This window comes from Schistocerca americana, chromosome 1 (assembly GCF_021461395.2).
Source record: "Schistocerca americana isolate TAMUIC-IGC-003095 chromosome 1, iqSchAmer2.1, whole genome shotgun sequence".
Taxonomy (NCBI): domain Eukaryota; kingdom Metazoa; phylum Arthropoda; class Insecta; order Orthoptera; family Acrididae; genus Schistocerca; species Schistocerca americana.
Window position 1 is genome coordinate 777,819,524 of NC_060119.1, and position 19,713 is coordinate 777,839,236.

At 43.5% G+C, this 19,713-nt stretch overlaps 1 protein-coding gene across 1 annotated transcript in view; it reads left to right on the forward strand.

Moving 5' to 3' along the window:
• LOC124594154 (otoferlin-like) overlaps positions 1-19,713 on the forward strand; it is a 171,566-nt gene that overhangs the window by 107,183 nt on the left and 44,670 nt on the right. The window contains exons 12-13 of the mRNA XM_047132512.1: positions 10,323-10,564; positions 19,166-19,340. Of these exons, the coding sequence (XP_046988468.1) occupies positions 10,323-10,564; positions 19,166-19,340 (417 nt within the window). The remainder of the gene's footprint in view (positions 1-10,322; positions 10,565-19,165; positions 19,341-19,713) is intronic.

Sequence of the window (19,713 nt, forward strand, 5' to 3'; positions counted from 1 at the left end):
GTTCGAACGCTCGTTCTCTCATTCATATTCCAAAATGTGTCGAGTTGAGTTGGCAACAGCACATCAACAAAGGCGTTTTGCGTTCTCAGATTCGTCAGGTGCAATTAAGTCACATCAGCGCGGTGGTAGTTTAGTTGACAGTACGGCACTGCAACTCCTACAATTCAAAGAATTCGTCGATGGTAATAGCAGCTTCGAGACACTTGTCGTTTATGTGAGGAGGAATCCACAGGAGTCGCACTCCTCCTGTCAAGAGGTGGAACACTTTCAAGAGAGTGTCGCACTGAGTCCATACCGTATCTCCAGCTGTCGTCTCCGCTGCAGTTACCGTCTACCAAACCGGTGGACAACCATTGTCCCGCGGATCCTGCAATCAGTTGATTTCATTGCGGCCCGCAGAAGGAATTTGTGGGAGAGAAAGTGAGGAGCTCGCATTTACACCGCCCGGAGAGCATTTCCCGATATTTTCGCGCCGACACTCGGCTCGTCTCGGGCTTGCAGCTCATGTCACAGACTAGTGGAAGTTTCGGGTACTCGGCACATACGAAATGCTAATTCGACACCGCTGGATTTGAAGAACAAAGTGAAACACATTTGCAGTCTGAGCGCTTAATTTATTTAGTGATACAGAAACAGTCCATGCCTTTGGATGAGACATCAAAAGTATTCTTCGTCAAATATTTAAAAAATGCTCACTAATAATGTTTGTGGATATTTCCACACTAAATATCAAACACTCGAATGATCTGTCTGTGGCTAAACATCGCAAAATTACTCCTAACTGCTTGTAGACTGCGAATGCGTATCTCATTGCCGTATTTCGTTTTCCTGTTCTTTTTCACATTAACATTCGTACGTTTTACTTGACCTGTGAGGACGTATTAGAACACTGCATCTGTTGAAACTGGAGGTAATTTGCCGGCCGAAGTAGCCGTGCGGTTAAAGGCGCTGCAGTCTGGAACCGCAAGACCGCTACGGTCGCAGGTTCGAATCCTGCCTCGGGCATGGATGTTTGTGATGTCCTTAGGTTAGTTAGGTTTAACTAGTTCTAAGTTCTAGGGGACTAATGACCTCAGCAGTTGAGTCCCATAGTGCTCAGAGCCATTTGAACCATTTGGAGGTAATTTATAATGAATTAGCAGCAACCAGTTACTTTTATAGGCAATCATTTTCTCATGATGATATTTCAAGATGCCTCAAAACCGATCTTCACATGTTTACATTTGTTTACCTGTTACAATAATTGTTTATTTATTATCGGCGTTGCAGAATTTTGCAATGGAAAATTTTAAGACAGTTACTGCAAAACGTCGTCGGTAAAAAACAATGTTCACGACGCGTGATTAAAGTAAACAGCTGAAGATTGGGTGAACATAAAATGAATGTGCTCTCAAAAATGCGTGTTTTAAGGCATTATTTGTTCCCGTGGCGTGTTGGGAAGGGGTGTCAACATATCGATGCTTTGCCCCATAAACATTAACGTCACGAACGGTATAATTATGACTTTCTGTGGTAGGAGAGCTACTGTCACGTCACAGAGCGAGACGATCCGCGGACTTATCTAAGTTCGTGAGTGGGGCCCGCAGGTCACTAAAGGTTGCCCATGGCTGATCTGCGCAGTGACGTGGCTCCGCTATCACCTCCGATGGGAAAGGAATATTGCGTACGGCAAGCGCCTTACGGTCCAGCCACTCGCCATACAAGAGAGGGCCACGGCTTGCCGTCTAGTCAAGGCGCCTGCAGCGCAGAGACAACCCACTCTGGGTGCGACGGTTACTGCATTAGTGGGGATGCCAACTCTGTCACACAAAACGCTCTTGAGCCAGCACTAAGAACCATGTAACAATTAAAATCGCTCAAAAGAGGAAAGGCCGCTGGACCTGATGGGATACCAGTTCGATTTTACACAGAGTACGCGAAGGAACTTGCCCCCCTTCTTGCAGCGGTGTACCATAGGTCTCTAGAAGAGCGTAGCGTTCCAAAGGATTGGAAAAGGGCACAGGTCATCCCCGTTTTCAAGAAGGGACGTCGAACAGATATGCAGAACTATAGACCTATATCTCTAACGTCGATCAGTTGTAGAATTTTGGAACACGTATTATGTTCAAGTATAAAGACTTTTCTGGAGTCTAGAAATCTACTCTGTAGGAATCAGCATGGGTTTCGAAAAATACGGTCGTGTGAAACCCAGCTCGCGCTATTCGTCCACGAGAGTCAGAGGGCCATAGACACGGGTTCAGAGGTAGATGCCGTGTTTCTTGACTTCCGCAAGGCGTTCGATACAGTTCCCCACAGTCGTTTAACGAACAAAGTAAGAGCATATGGACTATCAGACCAATTGTGTGATTGGATTGAAGAGTTTCTAGATAACAGAACGCAGCATGTCATTCTCAATGGAGAGAAGTCTTCCGAAGTAAGAGTGATTTCAGGTGTGCCACAGGGGAGTGTCGTAGGACCGTTGCTGTTCACAATATACATAAATGACCTTGCGGATGACATCGGAAGTTCAATGAGGCTTTTTGCGGATGATGCTGTGGTGTATCGAGAGGTTGTAACAATGGGAAATTGTACTGAAATGCAGGAGGATCTGCAGCGAATTGACGCATGGCGCAGGGAATGGCTATTGAATCTCAATGTAGACAAGTGTAATGTGCTGCGAATACATAGAAAGATAGATCCCTTATCATTTAGCTACAAAATAGCTGGTCAGCAACTGGAAGCAGTTAATTCCATAAATTATCTGGGAGTACGCATTAGGGGTGATTTAAAATGGAATGATCATATAAAGTTGATCGTTGGTAAAGCAGATGCCAGACTGAGATTCATTGGAAGAATCCTAAGGAAATGCAATCCAAAAACAAAGGAAGTAGGTTACAGTACGCTTGTTCGCCCACTGCTTGAATACTGCTCAGCAGTGTGGGATCCGTACCAGATGGGGTTGATAGAAGATATAGAGAAGATCCAACAGAGAGCAGCGCGCTTCGTTACAGGATCATTTAGTAATCGCGAAAGCGTTACGGAGATGATAGATAAACTCCAGTGGAAGACTCTGCAGGAGAGACGCTCAGTAGCTCGGTATGGGCTTTTGTTGAAGTTTCGACAAGATGCCTTCACCGAAGAGTCAAGAGTATATTGCTCCCTCCTACGTACATCTCGCGAAGAGACCATGAGGATAAAATCAGAGAGATTAGAGCCCACACAGAAGCATACCGACAATTCTTCTTTCCACGAACAATACGAGACTGGAATAGAAGGGAGAACCGATAGAGGTACTCAAGGTACCCTCCGCCACACACCGTCAGGTGGCTTGCGGAGTATGGATGTAGATGTAGATGTAGCATATAGGCCTTCATATGATGCCGCCTAGCAGTTCACCAGGCAGCACTGTTTCTTATGTTCCCCTGTAACTTCACCTTTAAAAAAAATTAAATTCATGGTAAATATGTCTCCTTCTTTTACGTTCAGTTTCTAACTTAGTGACTATCGTCTACTTGTTGAAGAGCAGGTTCGCTGTACAGCTGCCAGCCCCACGCCCGCCCAAATGGGGAAAGGGAAACGAAAACCAGCTCGCCAGTCAGTGTGAGTTTCAGGTTGGACATCAAGGTTCTACTTCGGAAGTGTCGTTATCGGGAGCTAGGACATCGCGAGTGCAGCCAATACAACCGTGCCGGCCATGCCTATGGCATCTGTGTCCAGCTACATCAATACTCAGCAAGCCATCTGATGGTGTGTTGCAGAGGATACTTCTGATACCACTAACTGATCCCCTCCTCCCTGTTCCACTCGGAAATGGCGCGTAGGAAGGATGATTGTCGCTAAGCACCTATCTTACCTCCAATATCTTGATTTTACTCGTGGTGATTATTTACAAAGATGTATGTGGGAGGAAGTAATACGTTGTCCGACCCTTCCCGGAAAGTAGATTCTCCAAATTTCAGTAGGAACCGTTTGAGTGATGCGCAACGCCTCTCTTGTAGCGTCTGCCGCTGGAGTTTGTTCAGCATCTCCCTAACGATCTCACGCCGGCCAGTGACAGTGTTTATCGATCGTAACAGATTGAGGCTCAACCTGCACCTTTAAGAACTATTATCGTATTAGTGACAATGTTTCATCGGATCAGTATCATTTTATATTGCTTTCACTCGGAAGCATTTCCATTGGCTCAACGTTATCTTGTACTTTCTGTGTCGTAATAAAGTTCTAGTGCTGTTTGGCACATGAGAATCTGTCTTTCCTTGCGCGTGCCTCACCCACAACCGGATACTACAGTCCTCATTTTTTGTGTTTGATATCATACAGGATTCAGTTGCTAGAATGGTGGTAAACGAGATTATGAAGCTTTTTGTCAATTCATTCTCTACGTCGCGTCGTCGATATCTATCCACGGTTAGTGTTCAGTGATGACGCTACGTACCATTTAAGTGGAAAACTGAACCCACATGTAGGACACAGTAGCCACATACCATTCGAGCACCAGAGAGACTCTCCAATTCACGTGTTCTTTTCATTTCCCAACAATCGATGTACTGTATGCTATTTTTTGAGGAAAAGACGATTACATGAATTACGTCTCTGGGTATGATGGAGATATGGCGCATTCCAGTATTGCGACAACATTCCGAGAACTTCATTTTTCAATAGGACAGAGCAACACCGCAATTGCATCTGCAGCTAAAAGCACTATTTAACAATGACGCACCTCAACGAAGGATTGGCCGCAATGGGCGTAGGGCTCTCGCATTGCACTGTTCGCGTGCAGCTTCCCCTGATCTCACAAAGTGTGATTTTTTTTTTTTTTTTTTTTTTTTTTCTTTTTTTTTTTTTTTTTTTTTTTTTTTTTTTTTGTGATGGAGGTTCTGTAATACAATGTGTAAAAGATATAGACTTTTGAAGTCGGGTGGTTGTTTTGACATTGTTCTCCTATGAGTAAGTTAAAATTTACCCTTAGGCTCGTTAGATGCAGAGGATATAGTCTTGTGAAATAAGATGGACCTTTTCGAAATACCCTGTATACCGCAGTTTACTCCATGATGGCCGACAGACGCTACGCATCACTTATGAAATAAATAGGTGAAAGAAAGTTTTAAACCATCTCCATATCCACGAATACGTTTGGACTTCGATTCACAGGGAGCAGAGCAAGAAAGAATAACGGTTATGAAACTAAAGAAAATAAAGTAACTGTGAAATAAGTGTCTCTTCGAAAGTGCACGTCTTTGTACACCTATGAAATCGAAATCTATTTCTGGCCAACATTCGATGCCATATTGTTCCACGCTGTACATTAACTGCTGAAAAGCATGCTCAGTCGGGTTCAAGTCAGCAGATATCACACATTCATCCCTGTCGGCAGGAGGAAGACGTTGACGACTTGGGTGCGGTATACACTTCTACTGTCCCCTTCATCGCCTAAATTTTGACTGTAGTATTGGACAACATGTTGCAGAATTTGATGTGGAAACAGAGCAGCCCTCAAAGTACCTTCTATAGCGTAGTGATCCGTCCAACACCCGTAAATGGTACCGGCCCTAAACATGCCTAACACACTTTCCAGCTGAACCCGTGGAAAAGCATGCGCTGCCATCCTGGAGACTGGCCGTTTCCATACTCTTTTATGACGATCGTCAATCCCCTGAAGTAACATGCACTCGTCGATGAAAAGAACCCGAGGCCATTGTCTCATCTTCCACTTTGCGAGTTTCCTTGTCAACCATCTTCGCGATGGAGAGTTACAAAATGTTTGGATTGACAAAGCCCACACATTTACTTTCTAAAAGGCAACGCGCAGTTCTTTTGAATTCTCCTTGGAATACCTAAAAGTCATAATTTGTTGGTAACAGATCTTCAATGTTTTGCCTCTGAGGCTGTAAGGTGTCAGGCAAATCCAACACCTTCCATGAAAACCCTGACATGATAAGCAAATCCAGTAGTATGTCACATAGCTCCGAATAAATCGTGACATTAAATTAACCAAAGTAATATGAGTAACGAGTGAGCAAATGGAATACCACAGACTAACACAAGAATGCCTAAATGCATGTCATACCTTCCCACCGTGAGACAGACGCAGCTCCGAGGGGAGAAACGAGAAACCGAGAGCAGAACCGTGTCAAGCTGGAAGGCCCTACGATAAGGGACGGACGGACGCCCACGTCGCCAGCTAACCGCTAGGACACCACCCGCATGTTTTTAGCGTGAGACTTTTTCGCGTCTCTGTCACGTCAAGACCACCCCCCAGCCCATGTTAAAAGCTAGAGTTCTCCAGAAGAACAGTATAGATCTTACGATAACACAAAAAGGGCTACACCACCCGCAAGTGTTAGCGTGAGACTTTTTCGCGTCTCTGTTACGTTAGGACCACCCCCAGCCCATGTTAAAAGCTAGAGCCCTCCAGAAGAACAGTATAGATCTTACGATAACGCTAAAAGGACCACACCAGCTGCAAGTTTTAGCGTGAGACTTTTTCGTGTCTCTGTTACGTTGCAAACTTTAAAAACATTGCCCCACCACGAAAAGTATAACGTTTCTCACTGGATAGACAGAATTTTTGTAGGCGGAGCTTAAGGTTAACATTGAGACCCTGATTGGTCAGATGAAAATACAGCCAGATAGTTTTTTTTAAACCAACTTCGGTAAATTGTAGTGAGGAGAAGTTAGGAGAGAGTTACTTCCGAGACGGCGAGGTGAGCAGAGCTGTGTTTTCCGCCGCCCCCTGACGAACACCGACAAGGTAATGAACGCACGCGATGCCACATAACAACGCATAAAGCTTCACTCAGAACTGCAGAAGTCTCATCTACTGCACCCCCTTTTTACGTAATACTAGTGTCGATCGTCAATTAGAGCTCATGGTGTTCACATTTGCCACTTGAAGTAAAAATCTGAAACGCGATGATTTTTCTGTTGTATAGTTATTGAGAAGCCACATCAGGCACGGTAATTTACGACAAGTTAGATAAGTAATTAAAGATAATTGAGGGTCACTGTAGACCATTTTGATAGTTTTCTCTTTTGTGAAACTTAATTTAAACCTAGATTATAGATGTGATATGGCATAGGTCATCCTTCGATCCATTGTAGAACTTGGAAACCCATTCAGGGAATATTCGTTCACATTTTTGTTGAACGCAGTTGGTTTTTACCATCCTGTATTAAAACATTTCCTTTTATCAATAGTGCAATTTATAAACGATGTTTTGTGAGTAGAATAAAATTTCCAATGGTAAAGTTAACTGCTTTTTCGGCGTTATTTTACCAGCTAACTAAAAATAGGAAAGCCTTGAACCCCTTCCACTAAATTTAGTTAGTATTAAGATTCTTTTACAGGGAGTGCAGTGGAGCTGGCGCTGAAATCATTAAGTATTTGGTTATATCATCGCTAGTCTCACTGAACTCTTCTGAATTCTACATGTCTTGTGTGGTCTGACGTCTCCTTACCAGCAACAGGTCCCAGGTTCAAACTAGTCAATTCCCTAAAAAAAAACACGCTCAGAGCGTTGTTGCGCGAAAGTGGTAGGGAGACACGATATAGAACAAACTGACACCACGCAGAATGTTTAGAAGTCTAGTAGTTACATAAGTGAAGTCGCTGTGGTTTCCTACAGGGTGTTTCAAAAATGACCGGTATATTTGAAACGGCAATAAAAACTAAACGAGCAGCGATAGAAATACACCGTTTGTTGCAATATGCTTGGGACAACAGTACATTTTCAGGCGGGCAAACTTTCGAAATTACGGTAGTTACAATTTTCAACAACAGATGGCGCTGCGGTCTGGGAAACTCTATAGTACGATATTTTCCACATATCCACCATGCGTAGCAATAATATGGCGTAGTCTCTGAATGAAATTACCCGAAACCTTTGACAACGTGTCTGGCGGAATGGCTTCACACGCAGATGAGTTGTACTGCTTCGGCTGTTCAATTGTTTCTGGATTCTGGCGGTACACCTGGTCTTTCAAGTTTCCCCACCGAAAGAAGTCACAGGGGTTCATGTCTGGCGAATAGGGAGGCCAATCCACGCCGCCTCCTGTATGTTTCGGATAGACCAAAGCAATCACACGATCATCGAAATATTCATTCAGGAAATTAAAGACGTCGGCCGTGCGATGTGGCCGGGCACCATCTTGCATAAACCACGAGGTGTTCGCAGTGTCGTCTAAGGCAGTTTGTACCGCCACAAATTCACGAAGAATGTCCAGATAGCGTGATGCAGTAATTGTTTCGGATCTGAAAAATGGGCCAATGATTCCTTTGGAAGAAATGGCGGCCCAGACCAGTACTTTTTGAGGATGCAGGGACGATGGGACTGCAACATGGGGCTTTTCGGTTCCCCATATGCGCCAGTTCTGTTTATTGACGAAGCCGTCCAGGCAAAAATAAGCTTCGTCAGTAAACCAAATGCTGCCCACATGCATATCGCCGTCATCAATCCTATGCACTATATCGTTAGCGAATGTCTCTCGTGCAGCAATGGTAGCGGCGCTGAGGGGTTGCCGCGTTTGAATTTTGTATGGATAGAGGTGTAAACTCTGGCGCATGAGACGATACGTGGACGTTGGCGTCATTTGGACCGCAGCTGCAACACGGCGAACGGAAACCCGAGGCCGCTGTTGGATCACCTGCTGCACTAGCTGCGCGTTGCCCTCTGTGGTTGCCGTACGCGGTCGCCCTACCTTTCCAGCACGTTCATCCGTCACGTTCCCAGTCCGTTGAAATTTTTCAAACAGATCCTTTATTGTATCGCTTTTCGGTCCTTTGGTTACATTAAACCTCAGTTGAAAACTTCGTCTTGTTGCAACAACACTGTGTTCTAGGCGGTGGAATTCCAACACCAGAAAAATCCTCTGTTCTAAGGAATAAACCATGTTGTCCACAGCACACGTGCACGTTGTGAACAGCACACGCTTACAGCAGAAAGACGACGTACAGAATGGCGCATCCACAGACTGCGTTGTCTTCTATATCTTTCACATCACTTGCAGCGCCATCTGTTGTTGAAAATTGTAACTACTGTAATTTCGAAAGTTTGTCCACCTGAAAATGTACTGTTGTCCCAAGCATATTGCAACAAACGGAGTATTTCTATCGCTGATCGTTTAGTTTTTATTGCCGTTTCAAATATACCGGTCATTTTTGAAACACCCTGTATGTTAGGACTGTTCTAGCCGTTATAGGTCTTAGTCAACGATCAGCTAGCAATCTACTTAACTACAAATAACCTAACAGACGATAACCAGTCACTACATCTGCCTTAATAACGGTAAGAGATGACCTCAAGCCTGCCGTGGATAGACAAGAGACAGCTATCAAGTAGCTTCTTAGATTTCAGCAATGCATTTGACATTATAATTAGATGTTTCCCTAAGTTATTTAAGTCTCTTTTTATTATCTACGATAATGATCGAAGCAGACGAAATGAATTAAAATTTGTGCTGTCGTCGGAACTCGAGCCCGGGTCTTCTTGCTTGTTAGGCAGAAATGCTAACCATTACACCATCGCAGTACTATGGCCAGTTTATTTCGTCTGCTTCGATCATTATCGTAGATAGTAAAACGAGACTTAAATGTCTCAGGGAAACATTTAATTATAAGATCTATAAGATCATCAATGGTACAAGGACGTCCCATTATGCCCAATGCTGGTGTGCTTGCCAATATCGGAGAGCCCCAGCAGTAGTGACAATATGTAAGGGAAAAATGAATTGCTTCGCGGGAAGAACGACTGCCGGAAAGCCTCCGTGCGCGCTCGAATCCCTCTAATTTTACGTTTGTGATATCCTCGGGAGGTATAAGTAGGGGGAAGCAATATATTCGATACCTCAGCCAGAAACGCACCCTCTCGAAACGTGGACAGCAAGCTACATCGCGATGCAGAGCGCCTCTCTTGCAGAGTCTGCCACTTGAGGTTGCTAAACATCTCTGTAACGCTATCACGCTTACCAAATATCCCTGTGACGAAACGCGCCGCTCTTCTTTGGATCTTCTCTATGTCCTCCGTCAACCCGATCTGGTACGGATCCCACACTGATGAGCAATACTCAAGTATAGGTCGAACGAGTGTTTTGTAAGCCACCTCCTTTGTTGATGGACTACATTTTCTAAGGACTCTCCCAATGAATCTCAACCTGGTACCCGCCTTACTAACAATTAATTTTATATGATCATTCCACTTCAAATCGTTCCGCACGCATACTCCCAGATATTTTACGGAAGTAACTGCTACCAGAGTTTGTTCCGCTATCATATAATCATACAATAAAGGATCCTTCTTTCTATATATTCGCAATACATTACACTTGTCACCGTTGTTGTGCACTAGGCAGCGCTCTGCCTGTACCCGTCCCCGTTCCCGGAGCGGCCGGCTGTTCGCTTGCTGTCGCGACACGATAACAACGCGCCGGTGCGTGTGTGCGTGCGCTGCTACTGCGTGCGGGCCACGGAGCTGCACCCGCGTGACCCGACGGGGCTGTCCGACCCCTACGTGGAGATGCGCGTGGGCGGCCAGGTGGCCGGCTCCAGGGACGACTACGTCCCGCAGCAGATAGAGCCCGTGTTCGGCAGGCAAGTCGCGTGCCACGCATCTTAACTGCACGAGCATTGACCGGTACCAGGGATAGTCGTAAGTTTCGAAAAAATTCGAGTTGAGACCAAAAGGTCCTTTTCTTCATATTCGGCTATCAATGTCACACGTCTTTCCCAACGATACATAAGCTAGCAGATACTTCGTTGTAAAAGTTAGTATTTCAGCTGTTCGGGAAACGTTCCTCCACTATAAACACCTTGTCGTCATTCAGGAAATGACTTCGATGCAAAGAATTGTTCATCCGAAAGAAGAGGAGAGAAAGAACTCACTGACTAATACGTTAGGAACATCGTGGAGGGGGGAAATATTGCGAAGCCCAAAGAAACATCGTATGCGACTGCGTCCTCTGCAGAATGAGCTGAGCCGCGGAACCCAGCGAACGACGACTTTCGTCGCGACGCAAGTATTCAGTTTTAGATGATTTTTTATGTCAATGACACTTTCGCGGACATAAATAAATTTGTTGTCACTAAATTTCGAAAAGACGTTCTGCGTGCACTTCAGAAATTTTGTGAGGTTTCCATCCAGCATATGAAGAGGAAAAAGTAAAAATACTCTAAATGCCAAATCTCACATTTGCCAGGAGAATGTAAAACCAATGTATCTATCTTTCTAAATAATCGATTTGTACCCAAAAGCCGGTCGGAGTGGCTGAGCGGTTCTAGGCGCTACAATCTGGAACCGCGCGACCGCTACGGTCGCAGGTTCGAATCCTGCCTTGGGCACGGATGTGTGTGATGTCCTTAGGTCAGTTAGGTTTAAGGAGTTCTAAGTTCTAGGGGACTGATGACCTCAGATGTTAAGTCCCATAGTGCTCAGAGACATCTGAACATCTGTATCCAAAAGTTGAGAAGGTATTCTGATACCACATTCTGTTTACCTCATCACCGCAGAAATAATACGACAAATTAGAAAATATATTCGTCTTCTTCTGGTTGAAAGTTACTGTTGATGTTTTCTATGGGTTTGTGAATTATTGTGTTTTAACTCTGTACTACGCAAAAAACATAATGTATTTGTTTGTCTATTTACCGGGACATGTTTCGACTCTGTCATCTTCTTTGGTCTACATTTATTACTGTAAACAAGGGTGACATATTCAACTTTTGTAGTCCTGTCTTCCTCACTTGCGTGTAATATTACGGTATATTGATAATTTTTACTTATGGACCGTCTGACAGCAACTAAATAAAACACAATTTTCGTGCCATACGCGTTTCGCCATTATTTTCTGCAAGGCATCATCAGTAGCAGGTTGCGTGGACAATTTCTTACATATTACGCTCCTTTGCATTTTTAGTGTTGTTCTTCTTCTTATGAATGCCAAATTGGGTTTTCTTCCCACATTCCACAGCGCTATGAACTGACTGCTTGTTTCAATGCCATGGTCATGGCCAAAAATGCAACAGGAGCGTAATATGTAAGAAATTGTCCACGCAACCTGCCACTGATTATACCTTGCAGAAAATAAAGGCGAAACGCGTATGGCACTAAAATTGTGTTTTATTCAGTTGCTGTCAGACGGTCCATAAGTAAATATTATCAATATACTGTAAGGGTGACGTATACTATACCGGCCCATCCACAAAATGTCTAAAAATAAAGTGAAAGAACGCACGGTCGCCTGAGAATAATACTGAATTAAAATCTTCCCGGCATTTCTGCCGACTCAGGTGTCTACACACTATCTGATCCAAAGCGTTCGCACATCCCTATGTAAAGAGGAATTGACCACTTGATGTCACGAGAAACAGACCCATCAGTATAAACTAGGTGGGAACTATTGTCAGTAGAAAAGGAACAGGAGTAACAGGGGACGTCAGCGACGTCAAACCTAGACTAGCCATTCGGTGTCACCTGAGTAACAAATCCACCAGAGGCATTTCAACCCTAAAATTACCCACGTTGTCTGTTAGTGATGTGAATACAAACTTAATAACTTTTTCTGTTTAGGTCTAAAAGCTATAACATATGGATTTTTTATTTTTTTCTGTTGCTCACCTGAAATTACAAGCCATTTTCACAAGTAATGTAATTTCAGCCGAGCAACGAAAAAACTTTTAAAAATCTCACATGTTATCGTTTTTAGGCTTAAAATAGGAAAATACCCATGAAATTTGCGTGCTTTTTGTAAGAAATGGAGACTCAATATGAAGCCACACATGTATCGAAACATGGTCTCGGTAAATGTTGTTGTTGTTGTTGTCTTCAGTCCTGAGACTGGTTTGATGCAGCTCTCCATGCTACTCTATCCTGTGCAAGCTTCTTCATCTCCCAGTACTTATTACAACCTACATCCTTCTGAATCTGCTTAGTGTATTCATCTCTTGGTCTCCCTCCATGCCGTGCGGTTAAAGGCACTGCAGTCTGGAACCGCAGGACCGCTACGGTCGCAGGTTCGAATCCTGCCTCGGGCATGGATGTTTGTGATGTCCTTAGGTTAGTTAGGTTTAACTAGTTCTAAGTTCTAGGGGACTAATGACCTCAGCAGTTGAGTCCCATAGTGCTCAGAGCCATTTGAACCATTCTTTTCTCCCTCCACGGTTTTTACCCCCTATGCTACCCTCCAATGCTAAATTTGTGATCCCTTGATGCCTCAGAACATGTCCTACCAACCGGTCCCTTCTTCTTGTCAAGTTGTGCCACAAACTCCTCTTCTCCCCAATTCTATTCAATACCTCCTCATTAGTTATGTGATCTACCCGTCTAATATTCAGCATTCTTCTGTAGCACCTCATTTCGAAAGCTTCTATTCTCTTCTTGTCCAAACTATTTATCGTCCATGTTTCACTTCCATACATGGCTACACTCCATACAAATACTTTCAGAAACGACTTCCTGACACTTAAATCTATACTCGATGTTAACAAATTTCTCTTCTTCATGTTTTGCATAAGCCGGACTTAAAGAAAAAGCAAGTTTTGAAAATAGATACTATATCAAGAACGTTCTAAATGTAATACCAGGAAGCTGACTGGTCCCTGTTGCCAAGAAAGTTGCATAGAAGAAAACAGCCCTCACCAACATGCAATAACGCTATTTCTTTTCAAGAATAAGGCCGCTCTAGGTTTCGAACCAACAGGTTCGCCTTCAGACGGCTCTTCACGTTTATATTATACTTGTCGTTGTTTGCGTTACTTGTTGGCTGTTTTCTTTTTCAACAACTATTAGGAATTTTTTGTTTTTATTAGTTGTTCTACAATCTTGTTAATTTTCTCTCTACCGGTCTATGAAATGACGGCGTATGTAACTATCTCTTTATGTAAGTATTGTCTGAGGCACTGTAATTTTATAAGGTAAGGCAAATGACTAGGAAGAACGGTGGAACGTTTGCTTAGTGTCTTGAAAAGATGTTATAACATGAATATCAACAAATTTAAAATGAGGGTAATGGGGTGTTGTCCAATTAAATCAGTTACTTCATAGAGAATCAGACTAGAAAACAAGACGGAGAATGTAGTTGACAAGTTTGGTTATATGTGCAACAAAATAACAGACGACGTCCAAAATAAAGGTGGTATAAAATGCTGACCGGCACTGGCAGGAAAAAGTTTCCTCATAATGAGAAATGAGTTAATGTCTAATGTAAAGCTCAGTCTTCAAATGGTTCAAATGGCTCTGAGCACTATGGGACTTAACTTCTAAGGTCATCAGTCCCCTAGAACTTAGAACTACTTAAACCTAACTAACCTAAGGACATCACACACATCCATGCCCGAGGCAGGATTCGAACCTGCGACCGTAGCGCCCGCGCGGTTCCAGGCTGTAGCGCCTTTAACCGCTTGGCCACCACGGCCGGGAAGCTCAGTCTTAAGAAGTTTTTGTGAAAGTATTTGTTGACAGTCTGGTTGTTATATGAATGTGAACCGTGGGCGATAAACAGTTCAGACAAGAAGAGAATATAAGCTTTTGAAACGTCATGTTTCAGAATAAGGCTGAAGATGAGATGGATAGATAGAATATGCAACAAAGAGGTGCTGGATCGAATCTGGAGGGTGAGAGATCAATGATTCAAAATGACTAAAATAAGAAACGGCTGCGAACGGTTGAAAGCAAGGCGAAACTACAGCCGTAATTTTTCCCGAGGGCATGCAGCTTTACTGTATGACTAAATGATGATGGCGGTCTCTTGGGTAAAATATTCCGGAGGTAAAATAGCCCCCCATTCGTATCTCCGGGCGGGGACAACTCAATAGGACGTCGTTATCAGGAGAAAGAAAACTGGCGTTCTACGGATCGGAGCGTGGAATGTCAGATCCCTTAATCGGGCAGGTAGGTTAGAAAATTTAAAAAGGGAAATTGATAGGTTAAAGTTAGATATAGTGGGAATTAGTGAAGTTCGGTGGCAAGAGGAACAAGACTTCTGGTCACGTGACTACAGGGTTATAAACACAAAATCAAATAGGGGTAAAGCAGGTGTAGGTTTAATAATGAACAGGAAAATAGGAATGCGGGTAAGCTATTACAAACAGCACAGTGAACGCATTATTGTGGCCAAGGTAGATACGAAGAACACACCTACTACAGTAGTACAAGTTTATATGCCAACTAGCTCTGCAGATGACGAAGAAATTGAAGAAATGTATGATGAAATAAAAGAATTTATTCAGATAGTGAAGGGAGACGAAAATTTAATAGTCATGGGTGACTGGAATTCGAGTGTAGGAAACGGGAGAGAAGGAAACGTAGTAGGTGAATATGGACTGGGGCTAAGAAATGAAAGAGGAAGCCGCCTGGTAGAATTTTGCTCAGAGCTCAACATAATCATAGCTGACACTTGGTTTAAGAATCATGAAAGAAGGTTGTATACATGGAAGAACCCTGGAGATACTAAAAGGTATCAGATAGATTATACAATGGTAAGACAGAGATTTAGGAACCAGGTTTTAAATTGTAAGACATTTCCAGGGGCAGATGTGGACTCTGACCACAATCTATTGGTTATGACCTGTAGATTAAAACTGAAGAAACTGCAAAAAGGTGGGAATTTAAGGAGATGGGACCTGGATAAACTGAAAGAACCAGAGGTTGTACAGAGTTTCAGGGAGAGCATAAGGGAACAATTGACAGAAATGGGGGAAAGAAATACAGTAGAAGAAGAATGGGTAGCTTTCAGGGATGAAGTAGTGAAGGCAGCAGAGGATCAAGTAGGTAAAAAGACGAAGGCTAGTAGGAAATATTGAATTTAATTGATGAAAGCAGAAAATATAAAAATGCAGTAAATGAAGCAGGCAAAAAGGAATACAAACGTCTCATAAATGAGATCGACAGGAAGTGCAAAATGGCTAAGCAGGGATGGCTAGAGGACAAATGTAAGGATGTAGAGGCTTATCTCACTAGGGGTAAGATAGATACTGCCTACAGGAAAATTAAAGAGACCTTTGGAGATAAGAGAACGACTTGCATGAATATCAAGAGCTCAGATGGAAACCCAGTTCTAAGCAAAGAAGGGAAAGCAGAATGGTGGAAGGAGTATATAGAGGGTCTATACAAGGGCGATGTACTTGAGGACAATATTATGGAACTGGAAGAGGATGTAGATGAAGATGAAATGGGAGATACGATACTGCGTGATGAGTTTGACAGAGCACTGAAAGATCTGAGTCGAAACAAGGCCCCCGGAGTAGACAACATTCCATTGGAACTACTGACGGCCCTGGGAGAGCCAGTGCTGACAAAACTCTACCATCTGGTGAGCAAGATGTATGAGACAGGCGAAATACCCTCAGACTTCAAGAAGAATATAATAATTCCAATCCCAAAGAAAGCGGGTGTTGACAGATGTGAAAATTACCGAACTATCAGTTTAATAAGTCACAGCTGCAAAATACTAACACGAATTCTTTACAGACGAATGGAAAAACTAGTAGAAGCCGACCTCGGGGAAGATCAGTTTGGATTCCGTAGAAACACTGGATCACGTGAGGCAATACTGACCTTACGACTTATCTTACAAGAAAGATTAAGGAAAGGCAAACCTACGTTTCTTGCATTTGTAGACTTAGAGAAAGCTTTTGACAATGTTGACTGGAATACTCTCCTTCAAATTCTAAAGGTGGCAGGGGTAAAATACAGGGAGCGAAAGGCTATTTACAATTTGTACAGAAACCAGATGGCAGTTATAAGAGTCGAGGGACATGAAAGGGAAGCAGTGGTTGGGAAGGGAGTAAGACAGGGTTGTAGCCTCTCCCCGATGTTGTTCAATCTGTATATTGAGCAAGTAGTAAAGGAAACAAAAGAAAAATTCGGAGTAGGTATTAAAATCCATGGAGAAGAAATAAAAACTTTGAGGTTCGCCGATGACATTGTAATTCCGTCAGAGACAGCAAAGGACTTGGAAGAGCAGTTGAATGGAATGGACAGTTTCTTGAAAGGAGGATATAAGATGAACATCAACAAAAGCAAAACGAGGATAATGGAATGTAGTCGAATTAAGTCGGGTGATGCTGAGGGAATCAGATTAGGAAATGAGACACTTAAAGTAGTAAAGGAGTTTTGCTACTTGGGGAGCAAAATAACTGATGATGGTCGAAATAGAGAGGATATAAAATGTAGTCTGGCAATGACAAGGAAAGCGTTTCTGAAGAAGAGAAATTTGTTAACATCGAGTATAGATTTAAGTGTCAGGAAGTCATTTCTGATAGTATTTGTATGGAGTGTAGCCATGTATGGAAGTGAAGCATGGACGATAAATAGTTTGGACAAGAAGAGAATAGAAGCTTTCGAAATGTGGTGCTACAGAAGAATACTGAAGATTAGATGGGTAGATCACATAACTAATGAGGAAGTATTGAATAGGATTGGGGAGAAGAGAAGTTTGTGGCACAACTTGACAAGAAGAAGGGATCGGTTGGTAGGACATGTTCTGAGGCATCAAGGGATCACCAATTTAGTATTGGAGGGCATCGTGGAGGGTAAAAATCGTAGAGGGAGACCAAGAGATGAATACGCTAAGCAGATTCAGAAGGATGTAGGTTGCAGTAGGTACTGGGAGATGAAGAAGCTTGCACAGGATAGAGTAGCATGGAGAGCTGCATCAAACCAGTCTCAGGACTGAAGACCACAACAACAACAAAATAAGAAATATGGTGATGGGGCACCAACGAATAGTTAAATGGCTAATGGACGGAGATATGTAGGGTCAAAAGTCCAAAGAGAGTCAGTAATTACGTTCAAGTCGACTGCAGTTGCTATGCGTCCAGGAAGGGACTTTTTCAGGATAGACTAACGTCTAGAATTACACAAGACCACTCTTCCAGCTCAATAACATTCACATCAGCTCTTAAGGCACATGATCCTGTAGATGTCGTTCTTTATCACATCACTTTCATATGGAATGCACTACAGTGCTTCTCAGTACTGACTATAAGGTAGACAAAGGGATGTTAACGCGATTTTCATTCAATAACTGTTCTTTGATTTCAGATACGAAGATTATCATGCGCAACTCAATTGCCTCACAATTGTTTATTAGCATTCCGAGATAACTATGAATGGTTACTCTGCGGTTCCCGAGTAATCTTTCGGAATCTTCGTCTACTTCCTTACTTCCTTACTTCCATCAGACAAATGGTCATTGGCATGTAAGGCTGAATCGTCTGAAAGCAAAGACGGAGGGAGCGTTACATGGTCTGGAGAGTGTTTTCGCGGCATTCACTGGATGATCTCGTCCACCGGACAACGCAACGTATCACACAGCCCGCACTGTGCGTGCGTGGTTCGAAGAGCACCAGAACGAGTTTCCCCTGGCCACCAAACTCCCCGGCTTTAAATCCCACGAGATCGGGCTGTTCACACCATCGATTCTCAACCGGGAAATCTAGCACAGCTGGCCACGTAAATGGATTTGGCATGACTCCACATTCCTCCTGGTACCTTGCAGCACCTCACTGAGTCTCTTCCTGCAAGGCTCACAGCGGTCCACTCTGCAAATGGTAGTTATTCAGGCTTTCGACAGGTAGTGACAGTAATGTGATTGGACGCTGCATAATGAAGGTTTCCGTTACCGACACCACAGCTCTCAGAGCGATGCATATCAAGTGCCCGGAAAACGTCTTCTTTCTATCGTGGCAGCCAAAAGGGCGGTTCCTGTTCAGACAAGGGCTTTACCGGCGTTTTGCGGAAAGGAATTTGGCGTCACTTTCCCTGAAAAACTTTACAGAAGAATTCAAAAAGTCAATAACCTTTTGTATTCAAGACAACCAGAAGTCTGATGCAAGTATGGCGTGAACCCAAAGATTTTCCTGCTTCATGTTTACTGGTAGTTAACTAACATCTCCGAGTTTTGCCACATTTCGTCTGCTGATGTAGTAAGATCAGTGTGAGGAAAGTTTATTATCGTACATATAGCCACCTTTAATTATACATTAATAGGCTTGAGATGCTATGGAATTCATTTGATACACTGACTATGTGTAGCAGCTTATGGAACATGTATTTCTTATATTTTGTATGTTTAAAGATTGCTACGACCATTTACATTAACATCGGCTATTCTTCGTCGCGACTACCATACCTTAGCATAAGACCACAAGGTTCAGTCTGAGACGAGTCGGTGGACAGTGTTGTTGGGCGGGCAGGCTGCTGCAGCTGGAGTGCGTGCTGCCGAGGGACTGGCAGTTGTCGGTGCGCGTCATGGACTGGGACCGCACGACGCGCGACGACCTCATCGGTGAGACCAGGATCGACCTGGAGCAGCGCCTCCTCAGCGACCACCGGGCCCACTGCGGCCTCCCGCGTTCCTACCACACGTTGGTAACACGCCCTCGCTTGCTTTGCCTCCCTCTGCGATACAGTAGTCACGCGCTTTCGGTACTTTCCACAAAACTGTTTCGTTTATTTAAATTTAATTTACTTCAGGAGTGCTACAAATCAGAAAATTCGTCATGTGGAAAGACAGTAATGTTCCGGGCCACTGCTATATTTGTCAGAATCATTCTTACGATTTTCATCTTTACACGTGTTGAAGCAGCTTTCGTCTCCAGTTCATTTTGGTTGTGGGCTGCTTAATTACGTAGTTATGCAGCCAGCCACCAAAACTTTGTGCAATCTGGCAGCGGGCTCTTCTGTTTCTAATACGAATAACTTAAGCCCGAGACGAATAACACAGACCAACGATGGAAAAACT